Source organism: Malurus melanocephalus, unplaced genomic scaffold (genome assembly GCF_030028575.1).
Source record: "Malurus melanocephalus ecotype Western Australia unplaced genomic scaffold, MMel_1.1 scaffold_274, whole genome shotgun sequence".
NCBI lineage: Eukaryota > Metazoa > Chordata > Aves > Passeriformes > Maluridae > Malurus > Malurus melanocephalus.
The window spans coordinates 795,082-815,800 of record NW_026623506.1 but is presented as its reverse complement, the minus strand read 5'-3'; the positions used below and the strand labels follow the sequence as shown (position 1 = coordinate 815,800).

The following is a 20,719-nucleotide window of genomic DNA, read 5'->3' as shown; positions in this document are numbered from 1 at the left end:
AATAAAGAAAAAACCTCATGGATCTTGTACAGTCTGGATCACTTGCTTTAGTGAAAGTGTGCTAGGTAGGTAGATTTCTCCAAACACTAATGTTGCCATTATAAACTACTATTTGAGTCTGGATTTTGTATCTTACTGGAGGCTTTGTATATGAATTAAATACTTCCACTGGTTTTAAATGGCATATTTATTAAAGCAGTGTGTGTGGAGGTRAAAGTAATTTGTGTAGGACCTGAGCTTTGAGCTTTTAGTAATACAGACTGAAAGTTACAGTAAAAGAGTGGTGATTGCCCACTAGGTTTTATTCTGAATTGCTTAAACCGGCARTAACTCTTGGTTTGAGTAGTGTAGTCTTGCAATAATGACTATTAGCTCATTTAGTTAATAATTATGGCAAAAGCCAAGGGCTTGGTGTTCATGTRTTCAAGCCTCAGTAGATCAGACTTCTGTTCCTCAACATCACATCGTAGCCTCAGGCTTTTCTGCAGTAGKGCTGAGGAGGAGAGAGAGTCCAAATCTCAGATTGCAGAGAGATGACTGGTCATGAGCCAGCCCTGATGGCTCATTCAAATGGAACTCCAAACAGAGTAGATGTAAATATTCTTAAGCAAAATTAATAAATCCGTGCCTGTCATTGTGGTGGATTATTTTAGGAAAGAGTGTAAGTAACACAAGCATCTTGGAACAGCATCTTTGTACAGCATCAGACACAAGGCACAGCTCATCTGTTGTCCTGTCTGACAAAAATACTTTAAAAGATGCAGGATGACTTGTCTATGATACGAGTATTAGGTGGTCTTCAAGTCTCAAAGACAGGTTTAACCTGAGAGACTGACTTCTTCCTGATATGAGTTGGCAATAAAAAATGCTTTAACCTCTGGCTGAGTTGAGTTCTTAGCCCTAGTTTTGTGTAGCGATATATTCCCTGCKTTAATTAGGTATGACCTGGAAAAAGTCTCTTGAGCTTACTTCAYCACTTCTGTTGCTTTGAGAAATGTACGTTATAAACTGTGACAAAGGTTTAACATTGTCTGTCTCCACCCTTCTTTCTCCTTTCTGGAAGGAGACTCTCARCTTGGTCTAAAACCAAACCAAAACCACTGACAGTAACTTGAGAAGTAAAGGGTGGTATATTTATTACAACAGCCCATCATGTAAAATATTTTGTTTCCTATTCAAAATGTATTAAAGTATTTAAGTCTTTATTTTGTATGTGTTTTCTGGGCTAAAAGGATGAGAAACCATACCATCAAAGGTAATACCCAAGCTGAAGGATGAGAAACCATACCATCAAAGGTAATACCCAAGCTGAAGGATGAGAAACCATACCATCAAAGGTAATACCCAAGTATTACCTTTAACCTCTTTCTAGCATATCATCTAAACATCTCTTAAGTAAAGTGGAATCCAAAGGCTCTGTGTGATGGTTGAGACTTCCCTTCCTTCTCATAGGAGCTCTTCCATCTGAAGTGTGGGAGATGGAGTAGAAGTGTGTTAGGATGTAGTCTTATTTTAGTAGCAGTTTATATTTTGTCTCAGTTGCCTCAGTGACCAGTTGGCCTTAGCGATGATGCTTTAGAGCCAAACAGTGAAATTCTGGGCTCAGGGATTTTCTGCATTTGAGGTAAGTGGACCTAGTATTTTCGTCTATCTCTGGAGGCATGAACAACCCAAATCCTAGTTTTTAACCTTAAAATGCTGATCTAGAGTTTGGCCTTGCACATTAAGTGATGTATGTTCTTCAGCAAACAGTTTTGAGGTCTTGTGCTTCCAGAGCCTGTGGAATATCTGAGACACTTGTCTCTGGTGGCCTTTAATTGATGTAAAGGATGCTTTCTAGCCTGTTTCTCTTGTCCCTTTTTGCAGTTTTGTGCTGGAGTTTTGACAACCTGAATCTAAGTTTGAACATCTCCTAATACTGAAGTTTCTTTCTAATAAGAACTGGCTTATGAAAGCACTGCATGGAGAAAGTGAAGCAGTTCTATAGCTCATGAAATCTCTCTTCAGTCCTGTTAAAGAAACTTKGAATTGCAAATGTTGGAACTGGGTTCTTTGGCTTTTTTGTTCGGAGTTCTAGAATGTGTTAGTGTGGTGTTGAACCTTTGTCTTGTCATATCTGAACTCTTCAGCGAGAACAACTACAATTTGAGCAGAATTTTCTAGATGGTTGCAAGACAGTTTCTACAGATTATAAACTGGGGTTATAAACTCTTCTCTCTTTGTCCCTTTTGGTCAGAAACTGTTATTTTAATGCATTGTTTAAAAACTTTTAGTAAAGAATCTCAGAAAATGAAGGGGTGCAAGTTAATGGTGTTGAGAAGATTCTTGAAGTAGATAGTTTTGGAAATGGAGGTGTCCCCTTTTAGTACCAATCCCCAAAAATCTTGATTGATAAATTTACAGCTGCAAGAAACTTTCTAATTAAAACAGATTTTTTTTTTTTTAGTTGATGTGGAATTTTGGAAGTTTTGCCGAATAGCTGCACTGCAGATTAGTACTGGAAAGAATAGAGTCCAAATAATTCTCTTTTAAGTGCCTGCGATCAAGAACTTTTCTGGGCTAAAAGTTATTAATAGACTTAGTTTGTAAGGAATGCTTAGCCTCTCTGTGAACTTCTTAGCATTTTAGTAAATAATTTGTATTTTAGAAGTAGAATGTTCTCTTTCCTTTTGGAAGTTGGAATTTTGCATTGCAAGAAACTAGATATTTTGTAGTTTTTTCTCAGATGGCATAAACTATTAGTTTAGCAGTTTCTGAAAAGCTGGTYTTCAACATAGTGTTTCTTCAAGCATAACTGGAATGGGACAGACAATGCTCTGTTAAAACTTGATCMGTTTTGTGTTATGTTTCCATGTTTAAATGTTTCTTGGTTGCTGCAGAAAGTGCCAAGAGGCAAAAAAATCACACCACCTTTCATCTAGAGTCTAGTARCAAAATCATCTAGATTTGGAGTTGGTACTGCAGGAGTGATTAGCTACTTTGGCTTGCTGAAGCAGAGATAATATTTTAAAGGACCTACTTATCCGAATTGGAATTTTGACTCCAGCTAATCCTTTCCTTCTGCTGGGAGCAGGCTAAGTGCATGTATGGGATTGTTGGTAATAAGGGTTCCATGTAGCACTCTGAGCAAAGACTAGAAAATAATGTGAAGTAACAGAGAAAACAACCCTTTGTATTCTCACTGGTCATTTTAGTGCTGTAGGCAGRAAAAAAATGGGATTGTCATCACCAAGAAACACCATTTGTCTTATGGGGAAATCATCTAAAAATCTTGTCATCTCTTCTTTTTCCAAGATAGARCTTCCAGAAACAGAGATGAAATTGTTAGAAGTGCTTCAAACAAATGTAAATTTTCCCATCGAGATGAGCTGTTGCTGGAACATTTTGTCCTGCAGGATGCAGAGGAGGAGAAGTGGGTTGGAGATGAGTCTGGCTGCCTTAATTTCTTAGAGCCAAGGAGAGATTTTTTTTGTATTGGCTTTGTGTTCTTCATCAGGACTCTTCATCTCTTTGAAAGTCGCTTGTCAAATTGAATGAGCCTCTGACATCCTTTAATTGATTGGGAGGTTGGATAATCTGTATTTTTAGTAGTCTTCCCAAAAAAGACACCAGTGATGTCACTGAGAAGATGCAGAATTCGTGACATGAGCACTTCTGTTCTATCTGCACTGTTAATTTTGGCAGAGATTTTACAAGTCATTACTACTTGTAGCTAAACTTTTAAAGAAATAAACCCTCTCTCCTTTAGTAGTACTATGGTGATATAATAATGAATCTACTTTTCTCAGCCTTCAGAATGAATAGAAAAGAACTTTAAATCAGAGACAATGGTGATAATGATTCCATCACAGCTCATTCTRCTGCTGTGAGGAATGTTAGCTTTGGCTTGCATTTGGAGTTTGATTTTTATATTCCATTTATTCCTTTTGATTAGTCTACCTTTCAACAATAAAAATAGCTTCTCTTCCCCCCCAGCTCTCACCTCTGCCCCCCAGCTCAAGATCCTAGGAAGATTAACTCTCTCCCAGGACAGAGACTGAGTAACATCTTTTGTTGTGTGTGTTTATCTTGGAGGTCTCAGCTTGCTCACTATCCTACCTAATCAGACTCCACAAAGGAYGGTGTGCTAAGGGAAAGATGGCCATAATCTTGTAGGATTTCATCCAACTTGGAGCTCCAAGGCCTATTGTTATTAGCTCAGGGCTTGGAGGATATTCCTGTTTGAACTGGCAGTGCCTGGCTCTGCTGCTGCCTGTGGAGACCTGGTGACAGCAGAGGTGTGTTACCTGTGGGCTGTGTTTCCAGGCTCTGTGCAGAGTAGGGCAGGACTGGATTGTGCCCAAATCTAACCATGAGGCAGCTGAAAACATGCAAATTCAGCAGCATCCACATTGCCTTATCAAAGATGGTCAAATGGCTCATATTACTGAAAATCCAATTAGTATGAAGTGCTGAGCAGTTTGAGAGGGATTCAGCCTGATAAACATAGAGAGGATGATAAGGAGAGACTGAAAAATAAAGTTGGCTGCCTTTAATCAGCTCTAGAAAAATAGCATGGTGGAAAAAGTACATAAAGTAAACAGCTTACTCTGTGAATCAATTAAATACATATCATAGCAGAGAGTCTTGAAATAAACTAAACCCTCAAAAATAGGAAAATAAAGTGAGGAGCTTCCCTCTAGGAGGTACTGAGGGACCTTATAAGGTTATAATTACATTATAAAATCCATTATATTAAAATACAAATATTACACATTATAAAAGCTTGTAAATACATAATACCAAAGTTTTAAAATGACAACAGCTAAGTGAAGCTAGAGTTACTCTGAAGAATCTCTTGTCTCCTGACGGCCAATGTTAATTAGGAAAGATGAGGGAAGCAATTCCTTGCAGAGTATAAATAGTTCAACTAGAGTGAGCCAGCATGTTTGTCACTGATTTAAGGTGCTGYGGCTGCAGGGGTGATTTCAGATCACTTTGAGCTGGTAAGTTTGACCAGTCAAAGGAATACAAATTGGAAAAGGAAGATGGAAGAGAGAGGCATGTTCAAACCATGCTTCAGAAGGAGATGCCTATTTCTAATTAAAGAAGAATCTGCCTGKCTCACTGTAGGAAGTGCTGATGTAAACTGGTTTTCTTGTATGGTATGTTCCTTTTTTTTTTTCTGATGCTGTAGTTGGACAGGTACTTGGACAAGCAGTGTCAGCATCCCACAATTTGCCCACACAGGCATTTGTGTCCAGTTCATGGCAAACCAGGTTGGGGAGCTGATCCAGCTGGAAAACAACATTTCCCAGAAACAAAAGGAAGTGTTTTGGTTATATCCAGCTATAAAAATTGCTTGATCTAGTTCTCTGTGATGAGCAGAAACACTTGTGCTGGCACACTGCTGTGGGCCACAAATAGCCAGAGAAGAGAATGTGTTGGCAATTGTGATGGCAGCTGAGGTACATCGAACTGCAGCCTAGAATGGTGGCGGTGGGAGTGTGTTGGTGACATTTTGACCACTTAAACATTTATTGTGTCATCCTTAACAAGGACTGCTGAGTAAGAAGAGATTTCTAGTGTAAAACAGTTAATACCAATGTACTGATCAAGCRTATTTAAGATGAGAAGGGAATTCACCTGCAAAGCATTCTTCTGATCTGAACTACAACCCCTGCTCTTAGGACTGTGCTTMATATTGAGAAATGGAATTTACTCATTAGGGGGAGCAGTAGAAAGTGGGAGCAGGTAGATGAAGGTTTTTCTGGCCAACAGCACCTTTTCATCCCTGCCCCATACTTAAAAATAAAATCTTCATCAATAGAGCATGTCTCCTTTTGAAAAATTATTATTGGTGTGAGTTCCCAAAATGAAACTTTTTGGGGGGGATTTGCACATTGCCTGTGTTTCAGAGCTGGTTGGGCWCCATGCTGTCAGGGCCTGAGTGGTTGCAGTGCCCAAGTATTCCTTTCAGTAGCTGGTAGGATTTATGAATGTGGATAACTGTACAATTCAGCACAATTCTGAAAGTGCTGTGCGTCTGTGATTTCATTTGCTTTATCATTTGCTTCATTTCCCTTTATCCTTTGATTCAATTGGTTCATTAACTAAAGTCTTCATACCATTCCATCTACTCTTTCCTTATTTTAGCTTGTATTAAGCTAACTTAAAATTGCAGTGAAACATTTGAAGATTACAAGTACTAAGCAAAGTATAACTGTATTRTAGTTAACTGATTACAGATCAGTTTTTCTCCTGTCTTTGGCAGTTTTATGCATTTTGATTTTTCCTTGAGGAAAAAGAACACCCATAAATTATTCTGTGGCCTTTTTGAATAGAAGTGATTAATCTGCTGAACTTTTCAGCTGGTTCTTAGTAGTAGCATCTCTACTTGTGGAAATGTTCATCCTTAACATAGATCTGAAAGTCTTTGCACTAGTTACAAAGCTCTTCAGTATGTTTTCAGTGTATCTAGGAGCAACTTCTGACCTCCAGTCAGCCTTTCTTGTGATTTCTATTCCAGATTTCTAGATTTACTTTAAACTCCACCAGGTTTAACAGGAACAGAGCAGTGTTTGATCGTGCTGCTGTAGATACTGTTGTGTTCACATGCCTGCCCTCAAAATTGGCTTCAGTATTTWGTGAACCACACTTGGCTTTCACTTCTCATGTTGAGGTGTACATGCAGCATTATCCAGTGAGTGTATGAACTTGAGGGGTTTTTAATATTTGACCTAGTGTAATTTCAGAACAAGATGTAAATATTTTGGGTCCTGTGCTTTCCTGAAAGACAAAACACATGTAGTAAAAACAGACCAGTTGAATTTCCAGCTATCTGAGTAGCATTATTGGTGGTGGAAGAGCATTTTAAAGTATCCTATCTCATAGCATTAAAAAAAAGTAGATAAAAGAACAAGGCTAAAAGTTGGGCAGAAATTACATTTGTGGGACAGTTCTCAGGCTGAGGGAGGCTATGGTGTAGCAGACTGTTGAAGGTGAAATAGTGCTTGGTTAGCTTGCGAAAATCATATTTGAGGATTTAGTTAAAGGCAACAGGTTTAAAAGCATCTAACATCACCATTACTACTATTAATATCRTAATTTTAAGTGGGTTTAACTTGGCTCATAGCCTCAAGTGGCTTTTTTTCCTTGCTACTACTGGTTATTTAAACAGCTAATTAGTAGTGTAGAAGAGGCAATATTTTATGGAAACATTTGAAAATAATTTTATGCCTTTTTTTTTTAACTGTAGATGTTAAAACTAGAAAATGGATGCAAACTTATGGTCCTGGCAGCATCAATGTTCCTTCCCAAAGCCTTGTGTTTAAATTTGGAAGTACCTCTATGAGGATCTCTTCCCACTTTGTAGAYCATAAGTGGTCCCTGAATATGCTTGACCAACCTGAATAATCAAGAATGGTTAATGTAGGTCACTAGAGAGTAGGGGGGAAAAACACATAGAGGATCTTTAGGATAAAAGGAGGTAGCTGATGAACTTAGTGCTTTTGATTTAGATGACTGCTCACAGAATAAAGATATCAAAGCTGTTGTCTGTGATACTTTTATGTGCATGGGAATCTGTCCTGGTTACGAGATCTGGTGTTTGCTGGCAGGGTAACAATTACGTAACCTTAAAAAAAAACAAAACTGAAAAAAATCCCAGGGCAAGATATGAAAAGTAGCTGAGGGTTTGGGAAGTGGRTATAGTGTTTAAGTTACCCACTGCTCCACTTTTCTTATTAAGAAGGGGTTAGTGATGAAACAATATGGGAGAGGGCCTTAAAATGCCAAATAATGTTAAACATGCAGAAGAGTGTGGTGGATATCAACATGTTTCATTTGTTGTTCTGGTATACCTGGCTTAGACTTCAGCAGTTTAAATGAGGGAAAGCTTAAGTGTCTCATTCTGCCTTGGATCAAATTCCTGTGTAGAATCAGTTCAATAGTAGGAAACAGCCAAATACTCTGATCTTTACCATTAATGTGTCTCACTTCCTTTCTGGAGTTGTAGTCAGTGAAACCTCAAATATGAGTATTCCTTGTGAGCAGGAATGTGAGCTCTGAGATGCCAGACCATCAGCACTGGTCACATAGGGATGTATCTGCATGAAGGAATAATCCAGATAAGAGTTGGATTATTATGATACTAATAATGTTGTACCCAAGAACTCCTCTGACTTTTTTCCTTTTTCTAATCCAATTTTACAGGAAACCAGACATGATACACTGACAGCATTTGGAAATAAACTGTGGCAATAAGATGGAAGCATAAATCTCAAGATTCTAGACCAAAACAGAAATGGCTCATGAGTATTGAAAGAAGRGACTGAAGAGCCTCCAACACTTCCGTGTGAGCAGTGGAAAAGGAACAACTACCATGGTAACACTAATAACAGAAAAGCTGCAGAACCAGAGCTTGGATGATCTGACCTGTAAAACATACAATATTAACCTGGTAAGGATCTACCAAAATAACATAAATGTGAAATGCCAAGTAACTCAGAACTGCATAACAAATTCAAGAATGTAGATCAGCCAGAATTCAGCTGTTTAAGTTAGGACTGGTCTGCAAGGTTGGGTGAGAATTTTAAGTGGAGGAAAAAGATGGAACTTCAGTGTTTAGTCCCTTTCTGAAGTGATACTTTCTTACTCTAATCATCTTTTTCATCTTGCTACTTCATTTTAAATAGCAAAAAGCCAGTTTTCATGAAATAGTGTTCTAATGACTGAAACGAATTATGAAAGCTTCYCAGAATTCCTTTTTTGCTAACAAAACCCACAAGTATTTGTATGGGTTGAAGTTTTTTTCACTTCATATAACCAGGTGCTTGATATCTTTATATCTGACAAGAGTATTTACTTATAAAAATCCCACATAGGTAACTGTCAGCACTTRGTGGGAGGAAAACAGGTCATCAAGTAAATACAGTTAAAGTCAGGTTACTTGCAAGACTGTTGTTTGTGCTAGTAGAGTGGATCCTTGCTTTTTCAGTGCCTCGGATGCCGGTTCTCTGAAAAACTTTGTAGTATTTATGGTGTTATTCTTGCTGGTTTCATCTCTGGGTCCATAGTGTGGTTCTAGCATGCAATTCAGGCATGAAGAAATCTAGGCTCTTCACATCTCACTTGTGAATGAAATATCTACTCTAGAGTGAGTAATGCTAAACTAGTCTGTTGTCAATTTTAGGCGCCTACCTGAGAACCCTGAGACCATATTCTGTATGGAGTGTACTGATTTTGGTTTACTGACTTTTATTTACAGTAGCACCCTTCTGTAGGTCAAGCTTCAAGGTTCCAGTGGGACACACACAAAAAAAAAAAAAAAAGACTAAATGTCAAGGTGTTGTTTAACCCTAGTTCTGCTGCTTTTTAAACATAGAAATGTAAATATTGGACCTGAAGTTTGTCAGTTACTTTAATATTCTGGCTCTGTTGCAGCTTACTTAAACCAGCCAGACTGCTTCCTTGTTTGTATCACAAGCCTAAAGCAGGTGAAGCATATCTTGAATATGCTGGAGTTGGTGCACAAGCATCTGCAATTCTCACGTATCCAGTCCCTTGTCCAGTAGGGATATCCAACAGTACACATAAATCAAGCAGTTTTATTTTTAAAACTGTAGCAGGTCCATTTAGAGTTMTCCCAATAATTTTTGTTACCTGTGTTTTACCTTCCCCTGAAATATGTGCTATTCTTGAAAGGCAGATTTAAGGTCTTGAAATGGTGTTAGCTCTCAGAAGTGCTTACTTAGCTTGCATTTATTTTGTCTGGTTTGATGAAGTGCTTGGGACATGCAGTTTKCAGGAGAATCTGCTSTATCTGTGAGCTGGCAAAGTCWTCATTTGTAGCTAAACTCTGGGGCYGAAGTGTAAGGCAATGAYKGCCTATAACCAGTAGCAGTGTTTGTAACAAAATRTGTAATGGCACCTTGTAATTTCTAGTTTTTGAGGTCCTAAAGTTTGTATAAATTTGGAAAAGGAGCTGTCTTTTTACYGATAGTCCCTGTAGGTTTTGRACCAKAGAYCTCCTAATAGCTGAGAAGGACACAYTACTGGTTTTACACTGTGTGGAGTCTGTACAGGAGTATGTTGGYATGCTGTAACATGTTGTAGGTTGGTTGCTTTTTATTCCTGTCCTTATCTGGACTTACAATAAAGCATGAAAAAGAACAAGTGGAGCGGAAAATGGCACATGATGTCTCATCAGTTGTTTCGTCCTCACCCTTCTCCTGTTCCTCTCCTCCTTTTATCTGTCAAGTAATTGGTTTTGTAAGTGCTTTAGTTCTTACAGAAAATGGGTTCTGAGGCCAGGAACAGGTTCTGTTTGTACACAATGGCACCCTGAAAATGTGTGGAAATTGCGTAGTGAAGTGTGGAAATAGTGAAGCAAGTGTGAATAAAAGTGTGCAAGTAGGTTGATCTCTACTAAAAAGGATTCATGGAAGCAAAGAATGGCTTCCTGGATACAATGTGAACCTAAAATGGTAAAAAGGGTGCTTTTTCTCCTGGTGATGACAATTGCTAAATTTCACTAAAAGACTGCTGGTGGGGGTCTGGTATCAGTGCAAGCACATTTAAGCTTTTTGGCAAGAAGTTCTGGTTAATGCTGTAGTTTCTTCTAATAGCAGCAGCAATTCAGAGCAATTGTGAAGTGATCTTGCCTGCACCTTTTGTTACTTGTGCTGGCACAAAGTTCTGTGACACCATGTGGTGAACCACATCGTGAGCTGATTGAGGATTAAGACCAACTTTTCTTGCCTGGGTTAATGTAGTTAAACCTTATCAGTTTTGTGATACCTTTTGCAGTGCATCTGCACAAGTGTTTTGGCACTTGGTAGATAAAAGAGCTGGGGAAAAGCTATTCTGTAATACAGCTCATGAATGAGGGTGTTAAAAGAAAAAATAATAGCTCTTTCAAAGCTATTTGCTGTGCAGCCGAACTGGGCACAAAGACAACATGTATAGGACATAGTACACTTTTTCATTTGTGTAAGCTGTGTGGTGATCAAGTACCTCTCTTTTATGTTGTRAAATACTGGCTGCAGCTTTTTACTGCTGTTAAATGACATGCTAATTTTCCAAGCTGGTGTAATTCAGCCTGTGCATGCTCAGTTATGTTGTACAGCCTTGCCCTGCACCTGCCTTTTGGAGAATGACTGAGTGACCTGCTGTAGAAGCAGGAAGATTGTCCCAGGCTTTTTTTTTTTTCTCAGTTTGGGTGCTGTAGCTCACAAGGTAGTATCCCTAGTTGCTCAACTCTACCTCACAACAGAGCTGAGAAGTTCTGTGAGCACATAGTGGCTTTCATGGGTTGACAGCAGCATTAAATCAAATAGTTGTTCTCTATTCACTTGAATTCTCATAGAGCTCAGAAGTCTTGGATTTTTCTGTGTATTCTGATTAAACTTGTACCTTTTTTCATATTGTATAGAATCTCGTGTTSGTTTGTGAAGTAACAGTATGTGAGCTATAAGACTTCAAGGTGTGGTATTAAGGAAACATGAGCACTGCCAGACAAAGATTTGTGAAAGGAACAAGTTTTGCTATGAAACCCCTTAAAGGAGTGTGGTGTTCCATTATTTTTAAATTTTGAGGCTTATTTGTGTTGAAAGATTTAGAATTAGATTGACTTCCTCAGAGAAAAAGCCACTGATCATAAGACTTGACTTAATCACTTTTTTACATCCTGAGAAAAGGTCCAAATGTTCCTTCCCACTGAATATCTGTTTGATATTCAGTCACATTTGGAGGATATTTGGTAGAGGAATGGAGATCTTGGCATGGCCTATTCAAACCAAGTCACGTTGGTGTGGTGGTTAAGTTAATACTTGAATGATAAAAAGTGTCTTCTCTGTGGTTTGGAAAGGATGCTGATAAATTGGAGGAATTCGCCTGTACTTGGAAAGTGGAAAAAATGCCTTGAAATTAAAGCCATTGATTTAAAAAGTATGAAGATGAAGTTGTCATTCTGAGAATAATGAGGAGGGATAGCACAGGCTGTGAAGTTCCTAATGCAGTACATTGAAGTGTAGAAGAAAASCCAGAATTATTTTTGTTACAGTTGGCTTCTGCTAGCAAAGAACACTTAAAATTAGTCATGTAAATTATAACTCATTGTCAGCTCTGCTTGCATGGCTCTTCCACTTACTCAGTTCAGACTAGGTGTCTTTTCAAGTGAATATTTTAATGAAAGAACAACTGTTAAGACTCAGAAAACCAACTGAAACTTGTGGCACTACCCTAAATGTTGTATCGCACCTTTAGTTTTCTTTTGAGCATAGTCTCTCCAACTGCACAAAAGAGTTTCTTTTTGTGAGCAAGCATTTCMAAGTAGATCCACTTCTTGGCATGAAGCAAACAATTCTAACCTCAGGTGAAACTTGTAGTTTCATTGTTTTGTGTGTTTATCTTAAGATATGCCATTATTTCCCTAATAAATTCTCCAGAGGCATGAGACCTTGGTGAATGTTTTAACATCTATTCAAAAAGCAGTAGTTGCAAGATGGATGTGTTTCCTCTTCAGGAGAGTGACCTTGTTGAATAATTTGGACTTATTCTAAGGAAGATTGCCTTCACACAGTGGGTAGCAGACTTCCCTGTTCAGGTTCTTAGCAATTGGATTCTTTTTTTAAGCATAATCATAAAAGAAAGTCTTCATTGAGGAAGCATCAAGTAGATCATAGCACAAAGGGAATGAATGGGGGAGGGTAGAGAGTGGCCAGCCCAGGAGAGCTGATAAAGTGGCTCAGTGCCCTCTTACAGTAATATCTAATGGGACTTGTGCCATGTGCTGTATAGATTAAAAAAAAAAAAAAAAAATCCTCCCTCCTATTAAGAATTTACAGCCTGACAGAAAAAAAAAAAAAAAAAAAATCCTCCCTCCTATTAAGAATTTACAGCCTGACAGAGTCTACTCAAGTTTGGACTTCCAGACACCTTTAAGACATACCAGCAGACACTGTTTCCAAGTATTTTAGTTTCAGTTATAGAAAGCCAAGCATATATTGTAAAGGAGATTTGTTACTTACTGTCTTCTTAGTCACTCAGCCCTTATTTCAGTGCTTTCAGCTTTTGCTGAAATAGTGCAGCTTACTCCCCCTTTCAACATGTGATGTCACGTGTAGTGTTTTTAAGGTTTTTGGTCTGAATCTCCGAAGAATTAGCAAAGAAATTTTTTTTGTGACTTAGCAGGATTCTGTATGAGCGACCCCAAGTTGCAGAGGCAATATGTGTGCTTTGCCATAGAACTGAGCTCTGATTTCACCAGAACCTGGGTAGAAATAGCTGTAAGGACGAGGTTTCTTTGTGAGTTAGAGAGCATTGAAATTCTCTGGAGTACAAATAGTCTGTGTGCATGTGATCCCACTTTTTCCATGTTCCCCCTGAAAAATGSTTTCAGTGCTTTGCAGCTGTCAAAGTTTGTTTAGTCTCTACCTGATGGACAAAGCTTTTTAAGGTGGTAAAAGTGTATGTAATCAAATGACTTAAACATTCGTGAAGAGAACTTTCTTAAAGATGCATTTGGCTGAAAACTGTGAAAATTTAAGTATCAGCTGCAACACAGGATTGTCCTTGAGTTTCTCATCTTGGCCTGTGTGAATAAATAGTCTTTTCAACACCCCTATTATGCTCATATGAACTCACCTTGCTGCCCTTTTCCGTCTGGTTTAGGATAAATTAGCTATAAGACTTTTTGACATAGRACTTTGTTCCAAAAGCATGTTTTCCTTAGTTACTATCTAATAGTTGAATAGGTTGGTATTGCCTTTCATTTGGGGAAAGCTGGAAAGSAAGAATTAGTTGGAAGACCTTATCTTTAAGTCTCTAATTTGTCCATTTCCCCKTCAGGGACAGCTGAAATATAACTACTGTTACCTTAATGTGCTCMTGTGTTTCACATGAAGCTGGTACCTGATCAGAGTAGAGGATGGATACTGGCTTTTTAAATGTGAATTCTATGTAGCTRGCAAGTTGCAGGCTTSAAATGGTTTGAATTAGACTRATTAACAGCAAATCCAATGGATCTTTAAACTTGGGGTTCTGCTATTTACATAAAGTAACTTGTTTAAAAGGAGGTTATAAATGCATCTACAGAGGCAAATTTTAAGTAAAAATTAAACAGATTGTCTCATATGCAGATGATGATAAAAATAAGATTAAAAATCCTATTGCTGTCCTATCCTTTCATCTGTTCTGTTATTTCCTACCTCTAAAACAATAACACCAAGGGAATATTATCACAGCTCAGTGTTGTCTCTGTGGGGCTCAAGGATATAAAGTTGTCACTAGYACTATGTGCTGCTRTACAGAAAAAAAAAAAAAAGCTTTGTAGCCCAAGGATGTTTGTTTAAAAATTGACTTTGTATCTGGAAAGGAAGTGTATGTACAATGCTATCTTCTTTGGCTATACACAAAGAACAATGTTCACATAAAGTGTGTTGCTCTTTTTTAAAGCAATCTTCCTCTCCATCCTGAGGTGATGGTGGGGGAGTGAATAATGACCCTTGGGCTGATGCAGCCATGAGCCACTTATTTATAGCTCCTKTATAGGAGGCTGGATTGCAAGCTGTGTGCTTTGTCTGAGAAATCTAGATCACTAAGAATGCCTTCATAGTAATATTTTTTAGGTAAAATTAGTTACAAGCTTGTCTTACTTTGCAGATGCTACTGATGAGGCTTGAATTGAAGGCCTTTACACACAAACCTTGTTTTAAGCATGGATGTTATGTTGTTTTTGAGCAGTGAACCACCACCAATAAGCTGAGATTTAAAAAGCAGTCAGTGTGAAAAAGATGTTTTGGGGATAGGCAAGATTTTTTTTTCCAATGGCTTTTCTACTTTGAAGAAACAAAAAAACTGCACTGATTTAAAGAAAATGTAAAATACTAATAAARCCTGATTGGAAACAGTTCATGGTGGTGAACTTCAAGAGCTTGTATATTTAATTTAGATAAAGCTATTCCTGTCTCTTAGTTGAAGATGAAGTGTTTTGCCTTCTAGCCTTAAGACTGAAAATGGAAACCCAACTGCCAGTTTGTAATTTCCTTTCTACTGAAATGAGAATTGGATCAAAGCTTTTTCATTAAGGATGAATTATCACTCTTAATTTTCCAGTTTATTCACATAGGCTAATGTTGCAGCTCTTGAAATGGTTTGATACTTAGCAGTATATCAGAAAACATTACAAATAATYAGATGCCAGAGGCTTTGTTTATAAAGATCAGCTGTTCAGGAATTTCTTCAGGATGCATTGGAAAACCCCATCTTTTTAAAGGCATTGTTAAATGCACATATAGAAAAACTAAAAACTGCATGCAGTTTCCTTGAAGTGAATGCTGACTCTTTCCACAGTTAAAACTTTTCTTTTTCTGATTGATTTCAGTACTCATCTGAGAAGCTGAATAAAAGTGGCAGCTTGTTCCCTTTCGAAATCAATGGTAAGTTCTTCAGAAACCTTAGTTGTGTTTTACTGAGGTAATTGGTATAGCAAGCAGCCTTTCTTTTGTAAATAAGGTGAGGGGGATGGAGCTGCTGTAGAGCCTGCTGGTTTAAGCTGGTCTTTGAACAATACTGGGAATAGCTGGTTGTTAGTTTTGTACTTGTGATCTGCTTTGCATAGTAAAAAGCCCTTGTAACACTTTTTTTTTGGTTTGATATCTGCCTTAGTGTACAGAAGCACGCTAATTCTGCTTTTCATATTAAAGATGTTCAGATTCATCAGCTGGTAGAAATCTTTGYACACCTTATTATATTCTTTGCTACATAAAACATTTAGCATGATGCAAACCATAAGTTGAAGTCCAGTGCCCTCACAGAAATTGTTTTTTATTTCCCCTTGRTCCTATTAGAATAAGAGTTAGTTTTATCTGGAAAAAACAAAAATTCCACTTATTGATATGTAAACTGTGGGCTGCTTTATTAAGAGGTGGAGTTGAAATTTTACATGTTATGTTTTCTCTAAGCATGGAGGACTTTAATTTGCTCAGTGGGTTTCCTCACAAAAAGTGAATCTTGGTTTGTGAGAGGTTTCAAAAGCGAATGGTGCCTTATCTTAAATAGCATTGCCAACCAGGCAGGTATCCTGATGGGAATCTGACAGACCACCCAACCAGGATGGAGAGGCAGACAAAATATAAGCAGCTGGGAGAAGTCTCACAATCACCACTCCTTGTTGTCATGGGGGACTTCAATTTACCAGATGTCTGCTGGAAATACAGTACAGCAGAGAGGAAACAGTCTAGGACTGGGTGGAAGAAAACTTCCTGATGCAGCTGATGGGTGAGCTCAACCAGGGGGATTCCCTGCTGGGTTTGAACAGGGAAGGTCTGGTGAGTGATGTGGTGGTCAGAGGCTGCACAGTGGCTGGGGTTTGTGATTCTTGGAGAAATGATGGGGCAGGGATTAGAACTRCCACCTTGAACTTCTGGAGGGCAGACTTCAGCCTKTGYAGGAGGCTGGTTGAYAGAATCCCTTGGGAGGCAGTCCTGAAGGACAAAGGAGTCAGGAAGGTTGGATGTGCTATAGAAGGAAATGTTCAAGGTGCAGGAGCAGGCTATCSTGTGTGCTTGGCCTGRCTGAACAGAGAGCTTTGGCTGGAGCTCAAGGCTGAAGAAAAAAAGCCAGGAGAGTTGACCTTTGGAGGGAGTGGAAGGAAGCTCAGGAGGACTACAAGGATGTGGTGAGGTTATGCAGGGAGAAAATTAGATGGGCCAGAGTCCARCAAGAACTTAATGTAGCTGCTGCCATAAAACACAATAAAAAAATGTTTCTATAAATGCATCAGCAACAAAAGCAGGGCTAAGGAGAGTCTCTGTTCTTTACTGGATGCAGGGAGGCATATAGGGACRGATGAGGAAAAGCTGAGGTGCTTAATGCCTTCTTTGCCTCAGTCTTTAATAGTAAGACCAGTTGTTCTCTGGCTACCCAACTCCCTGAGCTGGAAAAGAGGGATGGGTAGCTGAATGAAGCCACCATCATTAAAGGGAAAATGGTCAGAGATCTGCTGCATCACTTAGGCACACACAGATCTATGGGGCCAGATGGGATCCRCCCAAGAAGGCTGAGGGAGTTCATGGTTCACTGAGCTACTTTTTGTCATTTCCCAGTAGTCTGGGTTTGCTGGGGAGCTTCCAGGTGGCTGGAGGCTTGTTATGTGACACCCAGGTCCTGCTTGACCAACCTGGTCTCCTTCTCTAACAAGGTAACCTGTCTAATGCATGAGTGAAAGGCTTCTCCCAAACAGCAGATGACAGGACAAGRGGAAATGGCCTCAGATTGCACGGGGAGAGGCTTAGATTGGATGTTAGGAAAAATTTCTTCACCAGAAGGGTTGTCAAGCATTKAAACTGGCTGCCCAGGGCAGGGGTTGTAAACACCATCCCTACAGGTAATTGAAAGACATGTAGATGTGGCACTTGGGACATGGTTTAGTGGTGGACTTTGCAGAGTTAATGGCTGGACTCTGATCTTATAGCTCATTTCCAGCTTAAACAATTAGATACTTCTACCATGTAAACAATTAAAGCACAAGTGTAACTCTTGACTTTKTTTTTWATATTAAATTTTTAAATAAGCCTCCCAGCCTGGAAGAAAGCTTCCTAAGGATTTTTAAAAATCAGGCAAGTTCAGGCTAAGAAATTGTCCTATAGTAGATGCTAGGAGTTTCAAACATTATTTGGATCCCATTGTGTTGGCTCTTTTACTTGCATTGAATTATGGATGGTCCCTGCCTTGAAGAGCTTGCATGCTTAAGGCAAAGCACAGTATGTGGTTGTACCCATCTGAAAGAATGGAGGAGGAAGGACAGAGGAATTCTAATAAAACATGTTTGAATAGGCCAGCTGTCTGCACAGTTAAATGATTTTGAGACAATAGGGTGTTCTTTAAATAAGATCCAAATAAACAGGATAATCCATGACATACTTTGGGCATGGAACATGTACAACTATTTGGGTTTGCAACTTTTAAAGCTACTCAGCAAATCTTTTAGTTGTTGATTACGCTAAAACTTAGTTTAGAAAGTCAGCMATAAGAATATATTAGTATTTAGTGTTTAGGCTGTACCTAGGTTCTTATAATAGGTGTATGGGAAAAAAAGGGTATTTTAAATATTCTTTCTTTAAAGCCAGGATAAGTGAAACTTATTTGGCTAATTGGTTTAAATTAGCAAATTTTCTAACCAAGCATGAAGCACTGTTAGCTGGCCAACAGTTTTGCTGCTTTTCAATTTGCAAATCCAAAGTCTGCTGTAGTTCTTCTTACACTTCATTGTATAATGTGGAGGAACAGCTGTAAAATGTGCAGAATGTTCTCAAAGAAACGCTTCACAAAAGAGCGAGAGGCTGCGCTGGCAGACTGCTTTTAACCCAGCGTTGCCACTTCAGATGAGAAGTTGTGAACTATGTCTGCATTCACAGTAAACTTGCAGGAGGTTCTTAAGGGATACTTTATTTTATGCTTTGAATTAAGATTTGGAGTTTTTTCTTATATTCAGAGTGTAAGGGGGAAAGGCAACAATCTGCAGTCTGATTTAACTTTATGCTGTTTCTAATTTGAAATAAAGCTTTTCAGACCAGAGGATGTGAACACCCTTTGCAAGTTTTCTTTAGTAAGGTGTTCTTAATAGAAGAGTGTAAGAGCTAAATGAAGAACAGCAGTCTGAAGAGATTATCCTGCTCTTGCATAAAAGAAAATTAAAATTCCCTTATGGCTTCTCACGTTATTTGTTAATCTGTTTTGGTTGTACTTGAGGCTGTTCACTGTTACTTGTTTTAACTGTGGTATGTGCYGTGCACTAGGAAACTGTCCCTGTTGCTCACTGAAAAGCACATACTTYCCCTCAGTATAAAGAAAAACGTTTTAACTTGGTATGTATATACTGGAATGCCTGAGTTGTTCCTGAAATACTTTGGTCTTTGTGTTTTTTGAATTTTCTACCTTTTTTTTAAAATTGAACACATACAGTGTAAAATTTGGATTGCGACCGGGGTATTTGGATTGAGACCTGGCCCATCCTTCTATGCTTGACTTTGATGGCTTTACATTAAACTAGATTTAAAACAAATTGTTCTTTCCCTTTTCATCTTTCACCTGTATCCTGTTTTTTTTCTCGCTTTCAGAAGACAGTCCTTGGAAAGCTTTAAATGGGGGTTACCCAATCCAGCCTGACACAACCAGGAATTCAGCCTACCCTTTCCCAGTGTGCCCGTTCAGCAGCAGCGCTGCCAGCAATGGCAGCCTGCAGTGGCAGCAGGAATCTTCCAACACGTCCATGGTGTCAGGATGGATCAGTGAATTAAACCTTAATGAAAACTCGGGCCAGCCCCTGGCACCGCCCACCAAGCGCCACTGCAGGTCCCTGTCGGAGCCGGACGAGCTGGCTCGCTGCCGCTCCCCCTGGAAGCCCGGCAGCTCCAAGGTCTGGACTCCTGTGTCAAAGAGACGCTGTAACAGCGGCGGCAGCGCTACCTTGCAGCGCTGCAACAGCCACGGAAGTGCCACCTTGCAGAGAAGCACAAGCATCAGCCTGCCACAGAACATCCTGTCCCTAAACAACGTCTTCACCATCACCAGCTTCAACACCTCTCCAGTACCCAGACCTTCCTCTGCCAGCAGCGGGTTTGTGGACAGCAGCGAGGGCAGCACGAGCTCCAGCACCCGCTGGAATTCCGGAGGCCCTTGTGACTTTAACCCAAGGCGCCGCCTCTCCCTCTCCCAGGAGCACATCACCGAGACAGGAAATCTCTTGCCTTCAGCCAACAGCACTCCCACCTCCACACCCGAGCTCAGCCGGCGGCAGGGCCTGCTGAGGTGCCGCTCGCAGCCCTGCGTCCTGAACGAAAAGAAAAGCCGGCTGAAGCGCAGACGGGAGGAGGATGTACGATGGAACAGGCCATCGTTAGACTTTTTTAAAATGACACGGGTGAGATTTTAATTTCCTCGCTGTGGGAAGGGAGCTCTTGCAGAAAGGCTGTTTCTAGATCAGCTGCACTAATTCGTAGATGTTGCAGGTTTGCTTGTGCCCTCTATCACCTTCAGCAGGAGAGCAGGCTGCTTGTTCTTGCCARTGCTATACCCTAAAGCAACTTACATTTTGCTTGTGAAACCCAGTTCTTGAAGTCCATTCTACTTGATAGAGAATGCTGAGTGTTCTGAAAGCATGCTTAGAYGCCACAGAAAAATGGCTTTCTTTTGGAAAAGCAAAAAAGCCATGGGGAATGGAGTAGACAGGGTACAAAAAAAATTATACCACTGTGTTCCCAAATGCAATGATTTTTTGAGTAATCTTAGTGCAAATCTGTTTGGTTCAGCTTCCCCTTAGTTTCAGTAATTCCATAAAGCTAAATAAGAGCAAACCCCCATATAAATGGATTAACTAAAGAAGCTGCTCATAAGCAGTTGGAAAGAGAGATAGTATTCTGATATGGCAACTGCAGGTGCTCCAGCTCAGTGGAGAGATGTTTTACTCCACAGTTTCATTCAGAATTCTACTTCTCTACTCATGAGAGTAGAGGTGCTGATTCGAAAACTTTGGTTCCTGTCTATACTTTGCATGTAATATTAATGCATGTACACAGCTCATTTTTTGGAGCTTCTGTGTCCACACAGTTGAATGCTACAGYTCAAAATGCACAACTGAATCTAACAGTGTGGTCAGAGAACACTTTGTGCTTGTGCTCATAACCCTACTGCCTTTGGTAGATACCAGATTTGGGAGGTTTGTGTGATAGATCTGTTR

At 39.4% G+C, this 20,719-nt stretch overlaps 1 protein-coding gene across 1 annotated transcript in view; it reads left to right on the top strand.

Moving 5' to 3' along the window:
• Positions 1–20,719, top strand: part of FAM53A (family with sequence similarity 53 member A) — a 69,821-nt gene that overhangs the window by 12,574 nt on the left and 36,528 nt on the right. Inside the window, exons 2-4 of the mRNA XM_057376213.1 lie at positions 8,194–8,440; positions 15,365–15,419; positions 19,101–19,903. Coding sequence (XP_057232196.1) covers positions 8,363–8,440; positions 15,365–15,419; positions 19,101–19,903 — 936 coding nt within the window. The 5' untranslated portion in view covers positions 8,194–8,362. The remainder of the gene's footprint in view (positions 1–8,193; positions 8,441–15,364; positions 15,420–19,100; positions 19,904–20,719) is intronic.